The 25,127-nt window shown below is 37.7% G+C and overlaps 1 protein-coding gene across 1 annotated transcript in view; it reads right to left on the minus strand.

Annotated features, from left to right (window-relative positions):
• The window catches only part of ANO4 (anoctamin 4), a 118,041-nt gene that overhangs the window by 59,147 nt on the left and 33,767 nt on the right, over positions 1-25,127 (minus strand). Inside the window, exons 5-8 of the mRNA XM_058805155.1 lie at positions 7,957-8,057; positions 7,600-7,701; positions 4,802-4,846; positions 97-228 (exon numbers count right to left, since the gene is read on the minus strand). Coding sequence (XP_058661138.1) covers positions 97-228; positions 4,802-4,846; positions 7,600-7,701; positions 7,957-8,057 — 380 coding nt within the window. The remainder of the gene's footprint in view (positions 1-96; positions 229-4,801; positions 4,847-7,599; positions 7,702-7,956; positions 8,058-25,127) is intronic.

The following is a 25,127-nucleotide window of genomic DNA, read 5'->3' on the forward strand; positions in this document are numbered from 1 at the left end:
AGTCTTTAAGACATGAACAAAGAAATCAATTTTTTCCCAGGTGAATCCAGAAGGAAAAGTTTTCACCTTGCCACTGAGATGTGATAGAATACTCACTGATGGATCCTTTGTTGGCTGAATGGAGCAGTATAGCAGTCATTCTCCTCCAGATCTGGCAGTGTTTCCTTGTCCAGTTTCATTGGCTTTCTGGGCAGCCATCCTCGGAACCTGCTTATCTGTTTCTCGATCCTGCAGCACATGATAAGTATGAGCGTTTGTGATAATGGGTTTTTCCACTGCATTATGAAGTACAGGTTGTCAAACCAGGACACTAAATATTTACAATTAGGAAAGGTGCAATGTCTTTTGACTTCTGTTGAGGCAGACCAAATTACATATGCCGAACTCGATTACTCATAACCAGCTTTCTGCAGAGGAGCATTTATTTTGTCTCATCAGAAAAGCAACACTGATGGTACATGCTGCCATAAATCTTATTAAACCCAGTGAGGGCTTGGCATGTTCTCTAAATCTTTATTTCTCTCATTTTTAGTTAGTTTAAAATTCAGGCTTAAGAAATGTTAGATTTTGGACATCTAAACATTAGAACAGTAGAGATTGTGACAAAAATCTTTGGCAGCTAAACCCAGCAAGTTACAGGCCATTACTGCTCTCCATATGGATTCTTACTTTGCAATTGATCCTATTACAAAATAGGCTACTTTGTTCATTTCATTGTTTCTTGCAACACTACAACCTCCATGAAACCAGAACTCTGGGTGTATGAGCTAACAAGTGACTGCTATGCAGATTCTTACATTTGGAAGGTGAAGACAAACAGTGATTGAGCTGAATAAAGGGCAGATTTAACTACAGGTGCATTCATGCAAAGATACACAGTGAAATGAGGGGAACAACCAGAACTCTTTGGAGAAGGCAATCGAAACCAAATTCAAATCCATACTAGAATGCTATAATGAAAAGCTCCTAAGAAAGCTGTGTTTAGCACAGTGACTCCTGCTCCAAGTCCTAACCACTGATCCCTGCAAAAATCATGGACTACAAATTATGGAGTGTGCCCATACTACAGTCACTGGATGAATGTTTCCAGAAGTGGAGCTAAAGGATGAGAATTTACTTCCCTTACTTCCTTTGAACTTAAAGCTCAGTTCTGAAAGAAACTCAAGGACTGGAAATATGGTTGAGGGGTTTGTTTGTTTTGTGTTTTTTTTTTTTTTTTTTTTTTTTTTTTTTTTTTTTTTGTAGTTGTTGTTTGGTTATTTTGGGGTTTTTTTTTGAAACAGCCAACATAAGAACTCTTAAGACCAGCAAATGCTGGTACCTCTGCACAGCCAATTTGAGGGAGGACAACCCATATCCAGGCAGCAATATATGGGGAAGTGATGTGAAAATGTTACATATTGTCATTTAAAATTCATAGAGTTTTTCCTGGAATAGTCAGCCTTCTTCCACCAGGTTTTAAATTGGACAAGGAAGCTAATGCTTATTTTAAAACATGTGCACATTTCAAAATTGTAAATAAATCAGCTGTACCTGTTAAAGTCTCATTTCTGCACTTCCAATCTGGAATAGCATGATGGGGCAAGGGGTGTCAGATGTTGCATTTGTGTGCAAATTTATCATCAGGACTGTTTGGGAAAACTGGAATATGCATGTAAACTTAATATAAGATTTAATTACTTAATTAATCATAACCTCTCCATGGGCAGTGTTTGCACTGAGTTTGAGCAGTTTGAGCACAGGAGGAGGTGGTTTGCAAATGTCTGTGCTGAATGCAGGTGAGATGTCAGATCCCAGGGCTCTAAAGGGCCTGATCCATTGTAACTCTCCAGATGCAGCATCCTGACAGCCTTGAGCTAGTCTGTGTAGGCAGATAGAGATGCCAAGGGAAAGTAAGTTCAGGGGAAATCCCTGTCCTTTGGCCTCTGGTTTTCCCCCTGTAAATTCAGTAAGCCCTGTGTATATTCAACAGGCTTAGCTTGTCGGGGTATGGAAAAGGGAGGAGGGATTAGGAAGAGGGTGTTTCTAAATATCCTGTTCCATTCCTGTTAATTAAACTCGTTTGAATTCTCTAAGCAATTAACACCCCTGCCCATCTGCAATCCTTTCCCATTCATGCTGCAAGTCAATGTGCGAGTTTGAGATACTGCCTGCTGCAGGTTTATCACACCACACAAGCACAGCACAAGGGGACTGAGTGCTTTCCCCACTTAACAGCAATGCATTATTCATGCTGGCTTCTCACGGAGTGTACCCAGAATTCGAGTGGTTTGCCATTCCCAAGACTCAGATTACTTGGCATGCTCAGTCAGCCTGCTGGCAAACGGGTCAGAGAAGGTTGCAAAACCTTACTGCAAAGCACAGAACATGCAGTACAGCCTCCTGCAGGGAAAGCAAGCCCCCTAGATATCTCCTTGGAAAAGAAAAATAACCGAGTTTTAAAATTTCCTCCAGCTCATTCCAACAGTGCCGTCAGTCGGCAGTGCAGGTTTTGTACTCTACAGGATCATCTCGCAAAAGGAAAAAACTGAAAGGGTGGGGTTGGTGCTAACAAGTACAGACACAAGGGTTAAAAATATATTTTTTTATCATTTCTTCAAGGCTAATCCATGCCTCATTTTCCCCACACTCAGCTGAATAGGGGAACGTAGTTTAGAAAGCAGTGTGACCTACTCAGGAACAACTGGGTGATGGAGTGATAAAGAGGTAGCTGCTTCACACGGTACCTCAAAGACGGAGTGTCTACCACTTCAATCCTGCCCCTGCTCTCTAAGCCTAGCCTTTATTTAGCACCCACTTTCTAAAGATACATATTGTGTTTAACTCACACAAAGAGTTTCTCAAAAAATTTAAATGAAACTGTTTTCTCACCATAAAGTAGGATAGGGATAGAAACGTTTTTCAAAGAAAAATCAGGAAAAGAAAAAAAGGTTTTGAATTGGACTGATTTTTATGAGTGGGTCAGCTTTCATAGAACTTTATGCATATTGTGGTGCTAGCTATTCTATTAGTTTAGTTTTAAACCATGATGCAGGTGCTATAAGGCGTCTGATACCTTTTCTTTCCTATAAAGTAGGGAAGTTTTGTGATTTGAAGTGTTGAGATCACCAGAATTTTTCAGAGAGAAAATTCAAGTCAGGTTCACAAGTTGCAAGAGACCTGCTCTAAAGTCCTTTCTAAAATAAATTTTGCGCAAATGTCAACATAACTTTGGATTAACTCAAAAAATGAAGAAAGGCTTTGGGTACTTGCAATCTACACTGAACTATGAGTAGAGGAAATAGATACTTTTATTGAAGCCATATATCTAAGTTTCACATAGGTGAAAATAAAGCTGAATATGTTTTATTTTTCCCCTCTAGGGCCATTCAGTTACAGCTTTTCTTCCTCAAGTAGCTATTTATAGACCTGAATATAAAAACTGAATTTAGTGTTCTCATCACTCAGGAGCTAAATACCAGAAAAAGATCATACCTCTTCCCATCCTGACTTCAAATTGCATCCTGACTCATAAGAAAATGAATGTGAAGCAAAACTTCGTATAACACATATAAATAATTGGAACCTTCACCTTCTCCTTCCTATCTATTGCTTTAGTCAAAGCAGCCATTTCACAAGACCAATTCCAAAGCTAACAGCTGCTATAGCATCTATTGTAAGGTGGGAATGGAAAATAAGGCAGCATCAAGAAGTTTTAGAAGATTTGTGTGCATTTATTACTGTGTGCCAAAGAGGGATAAAATGTCTCAACTCCACAAAGGGCTCATTTGGTGCTTATTAATGTGAAAAGGCAAATTCCATAATGTGCTGGTGCTGTCAAGTTACCAGCACACTCTGACATAACTTAATATCCAAAGTGCTTTTTATTATGCTCATACTGCAGAGTGATCATCCCATGGATGTAAATATATTGACATTATGTGCAAAATGGTACGGCTGTTTACTCCAAAATGCTGGTATTTCAAATTTAATTTTTCTCTCTTAGAGGTTCTTGGGAATATTTCCACTGACCTCAGTAAAAGAGTAGATTAGGGGCTGACTCCTTTGGAAACTGCATCAAGAGTACCATGGCATTAAATACCACATACAGTGAGAGAGATAATTGTACATATATAAATGATCTGGTTTTGCCAAGTCTGTACAGTTTTTAGGCATTTTGGAGATATTTTCATTTCATTTTCCAAGGTATCAAAAAGAAAATGCAAACTGCTGCAGGAAAAGAGCTTCATTGCTTGAAGTCAGACATAACCTGGACATCAAGCATAACGTTAAAGGTATTTAATAATTGAGTGAAAGCACTTCAAAGATTCTTGGAAAATACACATCTCTCAAGCTTGGTTCATTGGCTTTCTATCTATCAACAAAGTACTAAGCATCCCCATGGAGGATGCAATAAATAAATAATGCCATCACTGTTACAAGTAAGCAGGGTTCATGGAAATGGAAAACCCCCTGTAACTGTGGTACTCTAACCCCAAGAAACTCCCTAATGAGCTACATGGAAAGAAAGAGGTACAGCATTTGCCCTAACATCTGTTTCTTTAAAGACTCCATCAGTTGAAAAATATTTTTTTATTCCTAAAAAAGGCAAAACTGATAAAATTAATTGCTTCTTTCACAATGCAGATGCCTTAAAAAGGCAACTTCTGTTTGGTTATTTTTGTAGATGTTCTAGTATGTAACTACTCCCTTTATAATTTCTACAAACACAACTGATTAACTTTTCCATCCAGCTTGACTTTAACCATTATTTTTGTTACTGGTCCAAATGGGCATAAACTGGCATGAGAGCTGTACTCACCTATTCATGAACTTGTATCGGCGATGCAGGTAATAGATTTTTCTCCTGGAAGAACAGCAAAAATGAAGCCAGTCGAGAAGAAAACCCATCGTCAGTTACAGTATGAACTAGCAAGGAAGGAAAGGAGATTGAAGACAGAAGCCTGTAAGAGGTGGAGGAAGAGACTAAAAGAGAGATTAACAGAACCGCCACAGGAAGCCACACAGACACTGGTGGCATTAGAATTGCCAGAAGATCATCATTTTCCCACTGTCTCCTCCTTTTCTGTTATTTGTCATGCCTGGAAGATGGGGATTCGAAGATGTTTCTATTTCAGAGTTCATAAACTGTTGAAGGAATTCCATAGGACTGACACAAGTATGGATTAATTATATGACATCTACTAGTGAGTTATTAAAGCTGCATTTGGTGAAACACAAGGGGGAGTCACTTAGAAAAGCCAGGAAAGCTGTACCTTATGCTGCAATATGCTGTAACACATGCAGTACAGAGCGGGGTCTGTGGTTCCTGTTGGGATAACATCCTTTGAAACAGAATATAGGCTACACAAGCAAATGCACATGTGCTCAAGTGCCACGTGTGCAGCCACTCCCTCTGCCCCTCATTCAGGCTGGTTTCTGTTGTCAGTGCAATAAGCTTGTGTGAGAGCAAACGATGAGCAAGTGAGCAGACAAGGGGACACGAGCAGACACATGCTGAACCCACTCCCAACCTGCCTCCTGACCAGCCCTGCAGTGCAGAGCAGCCCCTGACCATCACGTGTAGATCCAGGACAGGGAGTCCACGTCCTGGGCCTCTCCCCGGCTGGCTGCTCTTGTTCTTCTCATAGATGCCTATCATACCACAGCTACTAGGATCTGACACATTGCCTTCAGCACAGAGATCTCATCTTCACGAGAGTTAAGAAAATCTGAGGGTTCTTGAGTGTGGATTTGGGACTCATATTCCTTTCTGGAAAATTTGGGTGCCTGACCAAACTCTGATTTCCTTCTCCAGAGGCTGACTTTGTCATCCCCTCAAGGTGATTGCAAAATCAAGGTGGTTTCTCTGTATTCTGAGAGGTTCCACTGTGTAATGCAGAACTGTACCACTTCTGGAAAATGGAGGCTTACACCACACATGTTCTAAGTATTGTAGTAGATGTAGTGTAGGAATGTTGTTGGTGCCTTGGAAACCTCCTTGGAAATCCTCTAAAATAAGACAACACTAATGCTTTACAAATAATTTAAAGAATTGGTTAGCATTCCAGATTAATTTTCAGAACTTTTGAACATTTTTGTTATTAGAGTCCATATCATGCTGGTGAAGTAAAATTTTTAAAACTATTTCATGTTGGTCAGCCTTTTTTGGATAGTGTTATTTATCTTGCTCTACTCAATATACTCAATGTCTTGCTCTGCTCAACCTTTCTCAGCAGAGAGAGGTCAAAGCTAAGTGTTTCTGAAGATACCATCCACTTCTTGGTTTTGCTTCCAATATTCAGAGGTATCCACCATTTTTCCCCTCCTGCTTTGAAACAACAAGGATTTCATTCAGTGATGTGTGGACCTTGCACAATTCCAGCCTGAATAATCAGGAGCAATAAGCAATCAGCAGCTGTTGAATCAAGGACTTAGACAAAGCCATCTGGGAACATACCATTTAGACTTGTGGACACTTTGTAAAATTCTTTTGAAATGTTAAACTGTACCGTTGTTTTTAAGAAAAAATTAAATAACCTGGCCAGCAGTCACTAGTGAATTACCATGATTTCCTCTTAACAATGCTGTAGTAATTCTCTGTCTATGGATGTGGAAAGAATGAAGCCACAATCCTGAAGCAGGTCAAGAAAACCTCAGTATTTTCAAAGCTTTCTATATAATCTGTATGACACCTACTTTGCTATCTGCTGAGTGATCAGGAAAGAATAAGCTGCTCCATGACTAAATTCAGAGTTCCTGGTGTATTTCTGAATCATGAGACCTCACTCCACTGCCAGAGCAGGTCCATCACAGGGAATGCCACAGAAGTCAAAGAAGGCACCCTTTTGGCCTAATGAATTGTTTCTATGGCTGGAACACTTAAAAAAAGAATATTCCTATCTTCCAATGACTTGCTTTGAGAATTTTCTCTTTAGCAACAGAAGCATAAAGAAGAGCAATTGAAGATTTGCTGTGAAAATCAAAACAAAATAAATACAAAATAAGCCTGCAATTTTGTCCTTAATACATATCCATTTTACCTTATGAGTTCTCTACTGCTACAGAGTGTCTCATATCAGAGGCATTTTTCATACTTAGGTAAGAAAAAACAGAAGGAATCCTACAAAGGCACCAGCTCACGAGTTGCATATTCTGGGTCTGATTCTTTTCTTGTTCAGGAGTAATTCCATTAAAATCAATGGAGCTTTATATTACAAACCCTGCTAATTGAAAGAAGAGTCAAGGTCTCTCAGTTCATGGGTTGTGGTCAGTTCCAGTGGAAGTCTTAATGCTACTTTAAGAGTTCTGATAACCAGCAGAATAAAAGCAATATTTTACATAAAAAATTTCATAGCCCAATATGCAAACAATATTTAATCAATTATAAAAAAGAACTTGAATTTCAATGTGGAGTTAATCTGGTTATCAGTAGCATTTCATATAAGTTCTCCATTTTCTTCACAGAAAAAAGCATTCATAGCCTAAATTGTTTTCCTATGAGATGAGATACCTATTTACACTTATTTATGGGATACTAACTACATACTATACAAGCAATTTACAGGTGCATACCAGATACGTCAAACAGACATGCACTTTCTGTGCTGCCTTACGTACCTGGATCTTCTTGACCTCCCATTGATTTCAATGAAATGTCCATTTAAAAAACAGCAGCGCACAAGTATGCAGGGGGCTCCAGCATTGAAGGGGTTAAAGGGCCTGAGGACAAAATACCCCATGAAAAAGCTGCACTGCTACAGCCCATCTAAATCTCAAACCAGTATGGTACCGAAATTGTAGGCTTTAACAAGAAACAGCAATGCATGTGGTATCTAAGGAACTCCATTTATATTTCCTAAAGGTGTGTGGTATCTTGTAGAAGAGCTTTTCTACAGGCATTTTGGTGTTATTACCACATTAACTTTACAGTATAGTGTGGCTTTGGAGGTTGAGACAAAATGCAGCTACACCTACCTGAAAGGCATTCTTACATTCATTAGTTCAGCATATTTGCCCAGGACCTCCCAAGGGGCATGCAGTTTCACAAAGATGATGTCACTGTTTGTTAGGGATGACTGAAAAAGAGAAACAAAACAGCCACCAGAGCTTACTTTTTGAAGTAAAAAAGAAAGAGACCATAGTCAGCGGTCAATGAGATGTGTCACAATCCCATACTCTTCTTGAAATGTTGTTTCAGTATTTTGTCATCCTATCCTGAAAGCCATATGGGAATCCCTTCTGGCCTGCATGTGTGCCTCCTTCACATGGAAAAGAGGACATGGAGGGCAGACAGATGCATCTATGAGTTAGCTGAGTGTACATCTCATGAAGAAAACTTTGTGCAGGGCGTGCACATCAACATGGCTGCTGCCTAACAGAAAGCTGTCTGGCAAAGACCAGAGGATGTGCAACAAAGAGGAAAGAGGAGGAATTTGGGTCTGTTTGCACTCAGGAGGAGACACAGTGCTCTGCAAGAAAACTACAGCAGGTTTGGCTAAACACAAAGAGCCACATGATAATACTGGAAGATTAAATGCTCAAATTCGAATGAATATTAATTAAATTTTCATGAAGTTACATGCAATACAATTTTAGACATTCAAGTGGATGGCATTCCAAAATATAGGTAAAGGTGTAATTAGTATGAGAAAAGGAAAATAAGATGACAGAAAACCAGGCAAGCAAATTGTTAGTCAGCTTTGGGGATGATTTCCTAGATTTTTAGATGTTGTCCTATATTCAATGTTTCTCACATAAATTCTTGGTTAACACTACTTACTGGGAGTTCTTAAATCTGGTATTGTTTATCTGGAAACTACTGTGACTGGATGAGTGGAAGGCTGACATTTATACTTTTTACATTCTCCCTCCACTACCCTGACAGATGCTGAAATTATTGAATTTGCACGTCCTTGTCCTTAGAGGGGCTAAAATTCTATTACTACTTTGTGACATGATAGGAATGAAAACTCCAGCATTTAAGATACATATATATGGTTTTATTCAGCACATCAAAAAACTCCAAAAACCAACCAAACAAACAAAAATCCCCCAAAACAAAAACAAAGGAAAAAACCCCACCAGACCCAATCGCTATAGAGTTAACATTTTATAAACAACTATAATATTGGACCATAATGGACACAGATATTTGTACTCAAAATATTACTGGGTGCAAATATGGATTTAACATACAAAGGAATGAGTGATGTTCTGGTGCTAAAAACTGCAGGAAAAAAAAATCTTTCTTCTTTGCTGATGAATTTCTGAAAAATATTTCAATACAAAATGACACAACAGCAACAAAATGCCCCCAAGAGACTTGCTTCCAAGACAATGAATTCACTTGCACTCTTTCCCTGGCTTTTATGGATTCTAAATCAGGCTTTAATTATGTTTTTCTTTATAGGTACATTTCACAAATTAGCTTCTACTCTCCCATGAGAATTTAGCACGGAGATACCACAAAACCAAAACTTAATTCTGCCACTCTAAAAATCTCCTGCAAACTGCTTTCTCAAAGGTGAGGTTAAGTCAGCAGTGAGTGGATTGGCAATTTTTTCCTAAATAGCTTAGATTAAAAAACAAAACAAAACAGAACAAAATCCACCAAACCTCAAAAGAACTATTTCAGAAGACCAACATGCAGAAAGAAACTGCAGTACTGACAGAATAATAAAACTGAGAAATAGGGGAATTTATTAAAAACAGCTTCTAAACTTAGTGATGGCTGTTATACTGGAAGTTTATAGGTATTTTCCAGCATATTATAGTTTGAACCTTACTAGATGTGGGAGCCAAACATGACTTGTGAAGATGCTGTTTCACAAGTGAACACTATCTAAATTTGGTATCTTATTTGTTACATGTTTTCATGCAGAAACATGAAAAACTTCTGAATGGCTATCGCAATACAGCTGTTTAAAGAATATTTTTTAACTCTATAGCTTGCTGTGTTGACACATTAAAATGTTTTCAAAATGACAATTAGCTTTGCTAACAGAAGATCTAACCAAAAGAAAATCTAATCAAAATACACTTGGCAGGTTCAGTTATATTCAGAAAAAAAAGAAATAATAATACTAAATTATTAACATAAAATCCATTTCTCTTGGGTTTGCTCATGTTAAGTGCTCATAAAGGAAAGCACTAAGCAAGGCTGAGAAAAGCAAGGCTGGAAAAAGCAAGACTGGAAAGAGAATAACAAATCCAGATGGAGGATAAATTAAATGAGATGTCACACTCACCTAATCTAAGGAGTAAATAGCTAACCAAAATGTCTGAAAAAACAATAGTATGAAGACTACCTTCATTACATAAATACTTTAGTGAATGGAATCTCCTAAACTTGGTTAGATCAGTATTTAGACTCAGAGTCCTTCATCTTATAAATGTTTCAACCGAGAATAGAGGAACATTTTTCTGTTGTAATTGACTTTCAAGGGTTGGCTCGTTAAATGATTTGGAGAAGTAAACTCAATTTCACATTATGGGAACATGCAAACAAAAATCAATGTAACATTACTCCCCTTGGAAACTTAAATAAGACAACTATTGACATCATCAATCTGCTATAAAGTGATGTCCAGATAATGAAGAAAGAAAACCAGAGGAATTAAGGGCGCAGGCCAATGAGACAAAACACTTAAACAAACACAGAAATTGAATAAATATTTGGAATTGACCTGTAGCACCATATCACAATGCAATTATTTTCAGGTGACCAATATTCAAATAAATTGGTTGTTTTGAACTGATTTATTGAGGAGGAACATCCATAACAAAACTGATTTTCTTCTGGTCACTAACAAACATTCTTGGCCGTCTTCAGAACAGCGTAAAGCCAGGATGACAAGAGACTTACCAGCATCAGATAGCTGCAGACTCATCTAGGGTGGGAGGCACCTCTAGGGTTCATCTGGGCTGAGCCTCTGGCTAAAGCAGGGCTAACTTAGATCAGCTTGCTCAGACAGGAGCTTGTCCCATTGACTGCTGAATATCTCTACAGGCAGAGATTTCACAGCCTTTGGGCAACCCACTGTCTGATACTGGCTGGAGAAAAGAATATTTTCTGTGGAAGAACTGCTCTCTTCCGCAGACAAATGTCGGCTCAAAACTACCACTTTCTAGACTTGTTTTCCTTTAAAAACCCCCCTTATTTGTTACAAGAACTGTATTTAATTGTTATTCTCATTGAGAAGCGGTAGCAAGCTTTATTTAGTTTAATTGACCTGATCTTCAAAGTGGGTTTGTATGGTAGAATTCAGATCACCAGAGTCTGAGTTACAGATAGCCAATAAAAATTTGTGCTTCACTGACAAGCATCATTAGTACTGGATCATTGCTGCCAGCCCTAGAATACAGGCAGGACTATAGGTCCACGTATTATAGGCTTCCCCTTCTGGCAAGGCTCCCTTTCTATTTTGTCATGAAGTTTGTAAAGACATTGCTATTTCCCAAAGAAATCCAATCAACTGCAAACACATTTAAAACAAAGCCACATTTTCTTCTCCAGTGTCACTATGTAAGGAGTGAATGAGGCTAAAGCATGGGCCATTTCTGTAACTCCAAAAGCAGAAATACCTGTTGTGGTGAGTTACTGTCATCAACTAGGTCAAGGAAAGCGGGTAAAAGGTCAGGTTGTCCTTCTAAAGCAGGCACAGAGTGGTGCCAAGTGCTGGTTAGGTTGGGGCTACTAAACTCCCAGTATTTCTGCAAGCATTCTAATGTCTTTTGATGGCAGGATTTAAATATATATGTATTTGCTATTGACCTGACTCTGCTCATTCTGCACTTATCGCTGCTAATCTGAATAGAAGCAGAGTTATGTGCTGACATGGAATGTCCCTTGAAAAGCTCATATTTTGCTGTATTTGCAGGCCACCTTCCAGGATCAAGGCTAAAGATTAGTATCTTTTGTCAAATATCCTCTTGAACATTCTCCTCCTCCTTGCTAATTTTTGTTCATTATCAATAATATTGTCCAGTCATTACAAGACAAAAGCAGCTGTAGGTACTCACCTTGATTTAAGCATTTCTTGAGTCTAAAAGCTAAGAAAGTTGAGAAAACCTATTCAGAGCATATAACCTTGCAGAAGGTTAAAATTACAGTGGCTCCAATTGAATGGTGGCGTTGTTTATTTGCCTTGAGGCTACTAGGCAGGTTTTCATTCATGTATGCAAAACAATAGGGTGAAAAAAAAAGTCAGAATTTACCATTAAGGTGTTTCCCCTATCATAATTTAAGAGAAAAATTCTCAAGGCTGTATCTCTCTTCACATTTAAAAGCCTTCCTCATGAAAGTAAAATGAGATAAGATTTTGAAACCAATTTAGTAACTAGAATTAATGTCATCTACTGTAGGAAGATCCTACAAGGCCAGTGAAAAAGGCAGAACAGAAACAGTTCTTTACATTTTGGCAAATTTCTGGTAACACCATAATGAAGGGAAAAACAGAAAAGGAGACAAAATCAACATATTTCTTCCAGTAACAATTTTCTCTGTAATCTAGCTCTGTATGATGTCTGAGTGCAGAGTAGTAAATAGTCACTAGTACATGTTCCACTGTTTTTGAGAATTACTTAACAGCACAGATTGATTTGCCATGTGGAGTGAATTAAGTGGAAAAACAAAACCCAGCAAATTTTAGTTGATTAAACTGTTCTTCCTCTGCAAAACCAAAGTAAATGTAAATTCATGTGGGCAATTCCATGGAGCTGGAAAAACAGAAAGTATATTCTGCCAATACTTTTCCAGTGCATACGTTATTACTGGGCAATTATATAGATACTGTCAATATACATCTGGTTTCAGGGAAAGTATTGCATACTCACAAACATTCATCTCCATGTTCATGCTTCTGAGGAACCTAATGAATAATGGTGTCAATATCTTTCAGACATGTACCTTCAACAAAAGCATGGGTTTAGTGAAAAAAGGGAATATATTGTTCACATTTTAATTTGGATATTAAGAAGCTTTGACTTGCAAGAAACTGTAGGGCAAAAGCAGTAAGGATGAAAAGAAGAATAAAAAGGTAGCCCAATGTAAAAAATAGGAAGCTGTTCATAAAACCAATTTTGACCTGAGGACACTGACATGTGAAATGCAGAATAACTTGATCTAAGGAGACAGAGGCACATGATTACAATTTAGAATTATTTTTATATTTTATAAAAATTTGTAATCTAAATTTCATGACAAAATATGATGATGAAGTAAAGTGCATTTTCTTTTACTTTGCCAAGTACTTGCAGAGGACCTGCTCCAGTGGAGTAATGCAGGCAGGTGGCTGCTTCCTGCCAGCATTCAGGCAATGTATCATCTACTCCAGCTCAGAGCAGGTGTCACTGTTACAGTGCTTAATTTCTGGCAGCATATGACAGGATCTCAATTGTGGAACAGAACAAGGGGAAATGCTTGCAATGTCCTTCTATGTAGACAAAAATACGTGAGTGGGAGGACAGCTTCAAGAACAGGGTAGGTTACTTGAGTAGAAGTAAAATGCAAATACTATCTCACTGCTCAAATTTACTGTGCAATGATGAGCTCACAATCTGCAGTAGAGAAATACAAATTCCTGTAAGATAAGAAACCACATCAGAAGGAAGTCTTTAATCCCAACAAATGTCATCTAAATCCGCAGAATGGGCCTTAGAGTAAGGTAACTTAGATGTAGTAAATCAACCATGGAAACAATATCCTCTGACTTGGACTGCACTTCTGAGAGAAAAGAATTAGAAATATCGGCAGCATGACTATATTAATGGAAAAGGTTGATATGACTGTGAGGTAATGATAAAACATTTGATAATTCCATCAGCAAATACTGAATGAATACAGGTTAGACCCATCTAGGTAAGATCTCTGTGACAACACAGCTAATAATATGGATTTTATCTGAGAAATATCCTTTAATTCCTTTGGACTAGAAAATTACTATAGACATGTGAAATCATTATTTGCAGATTTAAAATGCAGATAGCAAAAATCTCTGAGCAGAATAGTATATTTTTACTTATGGAAACAGTATGTGACTTTTTCTCTTCAATGAAATGTCAGTTATGAGCTCAAATTTTACATAAAAAAATTTAATACTTTATATAGTCATAGTTGACATCATCAAATCTTTTGGCTGTTCTGTGGGCCTAAGAAAGGCCTCTTCAGTACATTATTTTTCCTTTGACATCACAGGCCATTAAAAGTGCATCACACAATTGAACTAAATTTCATAAGGCAGCTTCCTTTGTGATTTACCCCAAGTGTAAAATATAAAGCCAATATTTTTCCTGTATGGGTTTATTTCTCATTAATAATTTTTTGAAGTAGAAAATACATACATTTAATGAATTGTCCATTAAATATTCATGTTTGCATTTAGAGGCCTGTTGAAAAAACATTGCTTTGGTAAAGAAAAAGGCAGTTTATATTTTGTCCAAAAGTTAATTTCACAAACATGATAATTAATAAAACACACAAAAAGATGCAGGCAGGCTTATTATAGCTTTTTCAAACACATAACCTAGAGAAAACTGAATAAGCTGCTTATTGCATCACAGATAATATAGGCCATCTAGTCAAATCTCCTGCTCTAAGCAGGGACAACTAGAGTGGTTTGTGGGGTCTTGAATATCTCTGTGGCTGGAGGCCTTGCAACCTCCCTGGGCACCAGAATGTCTCTGGACAGAAAGATATCACAGGCTGAGCTTCCCCGTGGATGCAGAAGTGTTGGCAGCAGCTCTGGTTCTGAGCCCCTGCCCATGCTCCAGCACTGTGAAGGTCTTTGGTTGTACAACGCCCTCTGCAGAATCTTGTTTCTCAGCTCAAGGAAGACAAGAAATACATACATGACTATCAGTCTGTACTCCAAAGGCCTTTCAGCACCCACACTTTCCAGCAGGCAGTGAACTGCCCTGCGGCTCTCTGTACACCTCTGTATTTGATGGTGCAACTCAAAATTCTTTCTAAAGGGAGACACACATGAGCTCAACAAGAGCACAGCTCAAGAAGAGAATACTCTTAAGGTCACTGTCAGTTCAGCCCACATGACACCAGCCCCAAGTTCTTCAAGCCAGGTATACACCACCACATGAGTAACTACAGGCAGGGGTGTTAGCCTGTGCTGTAGGGGAAGCAGTGGGGTAATGGTAATGCAAATGCTTGTTTGTTATCTTGGGTGCAGTCCCATGCTGGCATGAGTAAGATAAGCACGTGGACTGGCAACACCTGGATGGGTTTCTGCACCTGGCTGTGCAGGACACAGGTGCTCTGCAGGGAAGTCATGGGAGCACACTCCCACTGCTCCTTCTCAGACTTAATACAGCTTCTCATTTTCCAGGGAAGAAATAGCACCAAAGGAAAACCGAGATCCAGTTAAATAAAGGGGAAAGATGCATGTGAAGAATGTGAATCATTCGCAAATCTACCAGTTTCTACCATAAACTCTGCTAGTCTGGGCAACTCAAACTCTTGTTCACTCAACTAATGTCTCAGTTTTCTGTGCCTTACTTACCTTACTGCAATGATTATTAGGACTGGAAAGAGTATGAGGAGCCATCTTCTAATAATTCATTTCACATTGTTCTAATAATTGCTGCAAAACTTTCCTGCCTTCCTCATTTAAAGGCAGAAACATGAGCAAGACATTTTCCCTTTCTTCTTCCACTTTATACAAACTGTTATACAGTTGTTATATTTCTTTAATAAGATGGACAAAGTGAATTTCTGAGCAACTGCATTCTGTAGTCTTACTAAGGTACTCCAAAGATCTGATACACTAAAAGGATGCAAACAAAATTTTACAAGGAAAGTTGTCTTGTAAATGTGCCATATTTACAAGACAACTTGTAAATTGCTGTTGCATATGGTAGATCATATGGTAGAGCAGCCATCTCTTCAGGCATACCACCATTGCTACATGAAAGGAAAGTTCTTTCCAAAGCAAAATGTGATGGTGAGAATAGACTTTATTACCAATATTCAGTTAAAAATTAATATTAAAAAAATAGATAGATTGACCTTATTTTAAATCCCAAACCATGCTAAGACTGTATAAGACTTCTCACAAAAAATTAAATACAAAACCCCAAGAAATAAAGGCAAATACATCTTAATGTGCTGTCTTTAGCAAACTACCATTTCATGTTGATCATAAAAATAAATCTCACAGTTTAGTGCAGAATGGAAGTTTCTAATAATTGATGGTGTACATGATTGTACATTGATGACCTGTCTGCTCAGCTAAGCTTGATGTAATTTGACCTCTAAGTAATTAGATCATTTGACGTTAAAAACCCACACATCAGAAACAGAAGAAATCCCCCACTTTCTTATGCAAAGATAATTAGAATCTAACTAGGGACAAGGTGAAATTGAAATACATAATGTCTCTAAACTAAGAAGGCAAATCTGTGCACAAATCCCTTCATTTGTGAGACATGCTTTAAATGAAACAAGTTCGAGGTATGACAAGGGCAAATTATGAATTTGCTTCAGACTGTTCTAATTTATTGTGATAAAGCAATGCCCATACATGGCACAATGAATTGTAAGGCAGACACCTAAACATGACCTCTGCTATCGATCAATCATTGCTGCTCCCAGTGTGCCTACTGACAAAAGGTGCTGGATGAAAACACCTCCTGTATGACGCAGAGGAGCAGAGCAGCACCAGATGGAGCTCAGTATCTTAATGGTTCAGATAAATGTGATAGAGCACAGAGAGGATTTCCTCTCCTAGTTCAGAGCTCTGACATGCAAATTTAATGAGAGGAGTTGCAGAAAACAACAAGAAAACAGTCCTCTTTTTCTCGAAAGACAACATCACTATCACATGAGATAATGTTAGTTTTGATCTGATAGCATATCTTGCAAAGAGGTGGTACTAATCCTGAAATTGTTTGCAGAAAAATTTGGAGTTTTCAGATGCCTATGATGCGTGAAATGAAGGCCACAAGTAACACATACATTAGCAAAGAATCCCCCTTTCCAAATTCACTTGTACCATGGAAACTGCTGAAATGAAGAGTCTTTACTTAATAGACCATACTGTCCTTCTCTAGGGATAAAAAAAATAAATTTGTCTGTAAGAAGCCCCCAGCTTACAAAAGGCAGCTTGTTCAGCTTGGGAAAGTACAAATGTCTTTTTTATTTATTGAGAGATAAATAGTTCTATCTTTTTTGGGTTTTTTTTTACATTTTGCCCATTTTTTATAAGGACCGTGCCTCTCAGAGCTGCAGCAAAGAATTCACAGCCCATAAGTGAAACAGAAGTTGCAAAATAGTTTTTAGCTCTGTGGTACTATTCAGATCCTTTTATTCAGTGCAAAATTTTGGAGTAGAATTGAAATTCTCATCTATTGTGCCTCTGGAACATGTTGTATGCTTACAGCAATCTGTTTCGTTCTCTTCTACAGGGAAGTAGAGAAACCTAACATGGAAATAAAATCAATATCTCACTTCACTTAATAATCCCAGTTTTTCACGCTCTTTATAGATGCACTGTGATAGATATTTTCTTCTATTACAGAGATTTCCTGATAAGAAAATTATAACTCCACTAGATAATTTTTGTAATAAGTCAATATGGACCATACATGAATGGCTCTATAGACAATAATAATTTTGTTGAAAGGAATTTTCTTAAAAGCATGGCATTTTGTGCCCAATGAATATTATAAAAAATATTTCAAAATTGGAGGGAAATTCCACTAGTGTTACATCACTAGAAAACAGGGAAAATTTTGCAAATTGCAGAACACTATCTCAACAAACCACTTCGTAGGGATTTATAATTGCACATACACTGCAGGCTGTTATTCCTGTCAAATATTTAAAATATAACATTCAGTGTGTCTGAGAAATGTAGTGTAGGAATGTGCTTTGCATCATTTGATGCAGATTTGCAGAGTCGCTACAATTATTTGTGCTTTACAAACACACATACATCATCATGCATAACCTCTTTTGAATGTCAGAGGAGAGTGGTGAATTGGTAAAGGAAGAAATGGCATTAAAGTTGCATGGCACACACCTCTCCTAGTTCTTGGTACTGAGGACTGAAAGCTTTGAACTGAATTGCTATCATCGCAGCAGCACAACTGGTGAATTTCTTTTCTAAAATGATGTTATTACCTGACTGTCTACAAATGCCATATTGCTCTTCAAAAAAAGAAAGATCACAAAATTATAAAAATTAACTAATTTCTTCACCCCAATATTTCAAAGCAACTCCCCTCCTTCTGTGTCTTACACACATATCCAGAAACACAACTGACAAGTACTTCTCCCAGTGTTTGTTTCCTCCTCGTATTTACTTCCTCCTTCAGAATCCCATCTGCATCTTGCTTGCTTATCTCCTTATCAGTCAAAGTCACATTTCTCTGACCAGGTTCCTCTCAGAGCTGCCTGCCCATCACTGGCTGTGTGTGACATACAATGTCACAGTCATATTTTCTGGAAAAATCCCTTCACCCAGGATTTTGCTCCTGGGAAGCTAAGAAGCTGCAGAGAAAAAGGAAAACTATATTATCTCATTGCTTCTCCTCTGTTTTGCTCATGTGGAATGTGTTTGGAGACTGTTTGTCCAAAAAGTGATTGTTTCATTGGTCTCATGTGAATTGTTTTGACTTATTGGGCAATCATGGCCCAGCTCTGTTGTGGCTCTGGAAGGAGTCACAAGTTTTCTTATTATCTTTTCAGCCTTCTGTAAGTATCCTTTCTGTATAGTTTAGTATAGTATTTTTTTACATAATGTAGTATCATAATAAATTAGCTTTCTAAGAACATGGAGTCAGATTCATCAATCCTCCCTTTATCTGAGAACCCCGAAAATACAATAGTACAACAGAGGCAGCTCCAATGTCAGGTCTGTGCCAATGGCAGCCTCTCAAGCTCAACCAATTACAGAGCTCTATTTTTTAAAACTTCGGCTAGAAAAAGTAACAGGAAGTCATCTTAATTTTCAAACTGGAAGACCCTTGTAAAAAAATACGCATATATTAAATTTCCCAAACTACCAAGAGAACAAGAATGCGTGGATTCTTACTTTGCCCAGATGGTATTTAAGCAGAAAAATGGGAGAAAACTGAAAGCTTTGAAATATTTTTTTCTGGCAGATTTTAAGCGAAGAGTTCATCTAACAGAGATGCCATTTCCCCTTTAAAACATGAAAGGTTAACAGGAAAATATCAAAATACTAATAAGGAAAGAGCTCTGGGTAACAACTGAGCAGTCATCATCACTGTACATCATTGGTGGAAAGTGCAGTGGCAGCAACACTGACAAGAAAATAGAAAGTCTAATGTTGGAAATGTCACCAAGTGCCTAAAGTGATGCACTTATCTAACATATGAATATTTTTAATGTATAATGAAGAGCAAAGGAAAATGGAGGAGGGGGAAACCATGCTCTGTGTTTAGGCAAATGACTTCTCATGCTACATTCTAGTGTCTGACAAACACATTCTTGTAGCACAGAAGATAGAGAGGTGGCTGAGAGTTAAATGCAGCAAAACATCACTGTTAGAATCAAGAAGAGAAGCCAGAAACAGAAGCCAGAACAGGGTAATGTGCATGAAGATTAAAAAAAGAAATCAAATTAAGAGCATACAGGACTCAAATTCCCTAGTCTTTTATTTTGTATAGCTATTCAGCAGGGTGCAAAGTACAGCCTGAGTAAGAAATAGATGGATTAATTAAAGAAAAATCAGAGCAGGACAATAAGAATGATAAAGAATTTTGGGAAACTTGACCTGGGGGAAAGCATCATTCAAAACACAGATGGAATTCAAAACACCAAAGAAAATGCCAAGCAGAGACCACAGTAACATTTGAAAAACAAGTAAGGAATAGTTATGATTAAGAAGGAATGAACTGCACTCCATTTTTCTTCTCAATCAGGCAAGAAATAACTGGATTAAATTGTAGCAAAGGAGGTTTAGGTCAGATGCTATCAAACACCAGACAAGAATTTCTTGGACTTGGCATGTGGGGCTGTAAGGAATATATGAGTGGCTCAGAGTTCTTAGCCTGGGATAAAAGGAGAAGCCCTATATTATGCTCTCATGAGGATATTACTGTAATAAACCCTATCAAGAAGGCAGAAATGGTTCTTTACTTAAACTCTTTGTCCACATCCATAGACACATATTTTGCTTTCACCATACTAAAATCAATAAAGAGCTATTTGATAAAAAATCACAGAGGACTCAGACAAAAGTGGTATTAAAACCATAAGTTTCTTCAAGCACATCCGTTATCCTTCAGAGTTTCAACAATATCTCTGTGTGCTGTACTTACTGTGGAATATGTTATTATTTTACTTAAAATTGCTTTCTGAGATCTTCAGTCTTATAGGCTTCAAGATCAAAATTTAGCTGTAAAGGGCACCAGAAACATATCTTCCCTTTGTTAGAGGCATACACTTAAAACAACTCAATCTACAAGTGGCCAGAAACTCAACAGTAACACAATCAAAGAGATCAGTGCTTTTGGATATTGGTAATTGTTCTTTGGCAGTGCTCCAGGACTTTGCTGCAGACGTACATGTTTGTCAATTGTTCATATGCACTATTTAGAAGATACCAATTCTAGGTGTTCAAGAAAACTTGATGCATTTTTGGGTGCTCCCATTTAGTTTTAGGAGTTTTAGGATAACCTCTGAACACAGGATAAGGAATGTAAGTGCAAGTAATCTATTCATGTTCAAGTACATACTGATGAGACCTGAAGCAAACTGTGGCCCAGCACTATGTCCCAGGCTGTTGATCTAGTTTTGTTTTTCTGTAGTGTCATGAAATAAAATTCCAGTCCAGAGACCCTGATTGCAAAGGCTTCTGTTAGATCGTTTCTGCATCAAGAATCCAGTCATGAGTTTAGGAAATGAGGTTTTCTTTTATGTGACATATTGTCTAGTGGAAAATGTCCTTCAAGCTCTACAAGCAATCTATGAAATGAATTAAGATAGCACATAAAAGCTTCACTAGCGAGGCATGGTTAGTCCTGTATGAACATTCCAGTGATCAGCTGTGATACTGTTTAAGAGAGAAAAATATTCTTCTTTAACACTAAACTCAATAAGTTTTATGAAAATTCAGCAAATTGGACAAGGTTTCTAAAGATTTTTCAGGAAATAGGTGAAAATTTCAACTTTAATTTAGTTAAAAAAACTGTCCATACAAAATAGCATGTTTTTGTATTTCACTGGATTATATGTTTTCTCTTTTGTAAAGATAGCATTTCTAACAACTAGTACAACATTTTAATATAAGATATTTAATACTGAATTTGTTTAAATGAAATATTTTCACATATTCAAAATGTTTCCCTTTTTTCAGCTAAAACTCTTTGCTGAGTCTAATCAATTTTAGTGATTATTAATTGCTTGCCTTTCTCCTTTGCTGCATTCTGTTAAGATGTTCTCCATAAATACAAAACAATTGTTTCAAGATGTTAAGGGCTTGTGTTGTATTTCCAAAGAGATTTCACAGTCACATTTTTATAGTGGGAGCTATACAATGAGAAGGGAGCTTTTCTTACATATCTGCCATGATTTAAAGTGGATATGCCTCCACATTTTGATTTTAGTATCCTCTTATGCTTTCTCACCATCATTCTAAATTTCCCCTTTTCCCAAAACTCTGAAGCACTCACCTTTCCCAAACAATTTTTGTGTTGTGCCTTTTGGCTGGAATAATACATTAGTAGGAGATATGAATTGTGTTTCTTTTCATAAGACAGACAAAAATCCAGCCCAAGATGGAGACGTAAATCAGCATGGCAAGCAGTCATCAATTCCCAGTCAAAACATCAAAGAACAAAAAATGTCAAATAATGGAAAAACCTGCAGAAACATTAATCCATTCCATAGCTTGGGGGTTTTAGAATGGAAATTTTCAGTTGTCACACAATTCCATTAGTTGCATACTTTACATTATACCAGTACTGAGTATGATCTTGCAATCCACGTATCTATTAATATAAATCTATAGATTACACCTGGACAGAGGGCAAACGAAAAGGTTTGTCTTGAGTAGTTTGTAGATATGGTGTGTGACAGGTATCTGACCCAGTTTTCCCTGCTGGATACTGGCAGGCCACTATATTTGTATCAAAACACTGTCACCATCATGTCTCTAAGCCCACTGATCCTGAGAAGTTCCCTGAAGGCTTTCTCCCAAGGAGCAGACACCACAGGTGGGATTCAGGGCAACTAAGTTTAGATGTCTGCAATGGAGAGGAACAGGCACCTTCAAGGTGTGATTAATTTGTTCTATTTTCCTCAGAATGAGATGAACTGATGCATATCAAGGGCTTGTTCCTACCTAGTCAGATTAGGTACATTGTCAACAGCTACAGTCTGTATGTTGGGGTTTTTTTCCCTCTTGGGTCTCTGCAGTAAAACCACCTTATTTTCCCTGAACTCCTGTTCCTCACCACCCACATCAACTTCTGCAGTAGCAGAGACACATTACTGCCTACAGCTGCACCTTCCTGGGTGCCTCTGGTGCGCTGCTCAGCTGTCTGGGACACATCCCAGCAGCAGCATTTGATTTGGAACATTTTACAAGGCCTTGGCTGCCATCCATTTCCCCCATCCCACCCTATTAATTCTTCCTGCAGAGAAGACATAGGGAAATGCAGATCTTTAAATAACAAAGCCTCCCATCAGTGTCCTCTGTACTTTAAAACGCCTCTTGAATTTGGTCAGTACTTTCTGTACTGGATTTCATTACTTGGATTCTTCTCTCCTGTGAATTTCTGAAGCTAATGATGATAAAATCCATAAATTTGCACAAGAACATTCACCTGGAATGTTCTAAAAATCACAGCTTCTATTCTCTCAATTGCTGTTCAGGACATTTGTTTAATCCAGTCTTGTCTCAGAAAGTCAGTTTCCAATAGCAATAGCACTCACAGTACAACTTCAAGAACTCTAGTGATGAGGGGCCAGGCTGTTCTCTATAGAAAACCTATAGAATTCTATAAAAAAAAAAGCCATGACCATCCTGATCTAGCATTGGTGACTGCTCTGCTTCACGAAGTTGACCTTCAGACATGCCTTCCCACCAGTGCTCTGGAGCTTCTCCAGGTTCCCCAGAAAATGAGGTCACAGAATAGATTACTAACTTATCATTCACAAAAAAATACAGAAATCTAAATACAAAAAGACAAATTTCTTGAGGAGAAGAACATGAATTTTGCATATTGTAAGACAAAGTATAGTCATGGTTTCCAGATGTATATGTCTCAATTTTGTTCTTCTCCTATCTACATTTTCACTGTGGAGGGTTTATTCTCTGAAAAAAATTCAAAGTTTAAAAAGGTGTAAAGGATGGCTTTTAGACAAAAAAAAAAAAAAAAAGCACAAAGTTCTTATATTTTAAGAAATTGGAGTCAATCTTGTTATAAATGGAAAGGTCTATTTGAGTCTATTAGCAAAAACAAGCTGTACCTAAGAAGAGTAGTGAGTACCATGAAGATCCCCAAGAGGAAACAAAAGGGCTTCAAAAGGGCTTTCACACAGTTTTGTCTAAAATGTACTTTTATATATTCTTTCAAGAGGTTTTAGATTACAAAATAAAAGATAATTTGTGCACAGAAGAGAGTTTTGTAAACCAGATAAGACTTTAAACAGAAGGACATGACTAACTGGCTGACAGAAGTTTCAGTTAGTATGGCTATGTCAGAAGTATTTTTCCCTCAGGTCAGGCTTTTTTAAACTTCATTTACAACACCACTTCATTACCACTCAAGCAGCAAGAAACAAATATGTAAATATGCAGTGGATAATTCTGCATTTCATTTGGGCCCAGAGACCCATAAACTGAAAGGTCTTTTTCAAGAAAGTTGAGCTCTGATGTAATTAGTTCTATTTTGTTCTGTTCCCACATCTGAGATACAGCTAATCCAAGGCACAGAGCACCAGTGCTCCACTTGCTCCATCACTGACTTAACCCTGGCTTAACCCTGTATAACAGAAAATCAGACAATGAGAAGGCCTGTAGTCCTTGTGCCAAGAGCAGTGGAAAGGGAACTGTTCCTCCCAGGTTCATGCACCCCTCTTGGCACTACCTGCAGAGGGACAGCCCCACACCACCTCAGGCTGTAGGGGAAGATGTAAATGTCCCCAAGACCGATCATTGCTATTTGTTTTAGAGGCATAATGCTGTAAATACTGTGCTGTGTTCTCCAAACAAGTTCAACACCAAATCATTAACATAAAATGAGAATACAAAGCCTATTGCTGGGTTTCTATGTACTCTGTTCTTCTGTTCCCCAGAGACAACTTTAGATTTTTGTTTATTAAGCCATTACTGTAAGAGAGTGTTGCAGCAAACCAGTCATGTCACCTTTGGGCAATGAAAACTCTCACTGTGCATTAAGCGTTTGTAGCCTTGTTAATTATGCTTATTCCTGATGCTGCTGGCAGGTGAAACAACATCTCAAAATAATTGCAGTTTAAGACCAGTTATGGTAAAGGTAACTTTTGACATAGGGGACATCTCATATATAACCATGATCATTTTTTCTTAATCTGTTGCCCGTCTGTTTTTTTTCCTTCAAAAGATTTTTGACTTTCTGATTTGTGGATGTTGAAGACAGTAAATTTTTTGACAAGAAATTTTGCCTGTTCCGTAAAGAAGTATGTTGGGGTTTTAAAATTCCTATTCAGTTATCTATGTGTTTTCTGTATTACGTTCTTATTCCTTGAAAGAGCCACTTTTTTTTTGAAAAGTGGCTAAAATTTTCAGTGACATTTGTTTAGTCTACTGGTTTTAAAATGTCCTGTTAAAGGCTGGTAATTGTCAACTCAGAAACATATTCGTTTATGGGTTCCCTCAGATAATCAAGAAATTTATCTTTAAAAACTGCACTCTGAAATTTGAATTCAGTCACCATCTATCCAGTATTTCATTTATCTCTTCAATTTTTTTTTCTAAATGGCCATTGTGCTGTACAGTAGACATAGCATCTGAAATCTAAAACTTTTCCCTCAGAAGTTCAAGCAGCTGGAAACTTCTCCACTGTTTAGTGACTGTGGTTTTTTGGTACAGAATACTCCCTGGGAAAGGACATTGTTCTGCTTGCACATTTTTCTGCAGAACATTGCTGAAAAGAGACTCCTTTTGCTATGTACATTAGAT

This window comes from Ammospiza caudacuta, chromosome 5 (genome assembly GCF_027887145.1).
Source record: "Ammospiza caudacuta isolate bAmmCau1 chromosome 5, bAmmCau1.pri, whole genome shotgun sequence".
Taxonomy (NCBI): domain Eukaryota; kingdom Metazoa; phylum Chordata; class Aves; order Passeriformes; family Passerellidae; genus Ammospiza; species Ammospiza caudacuta.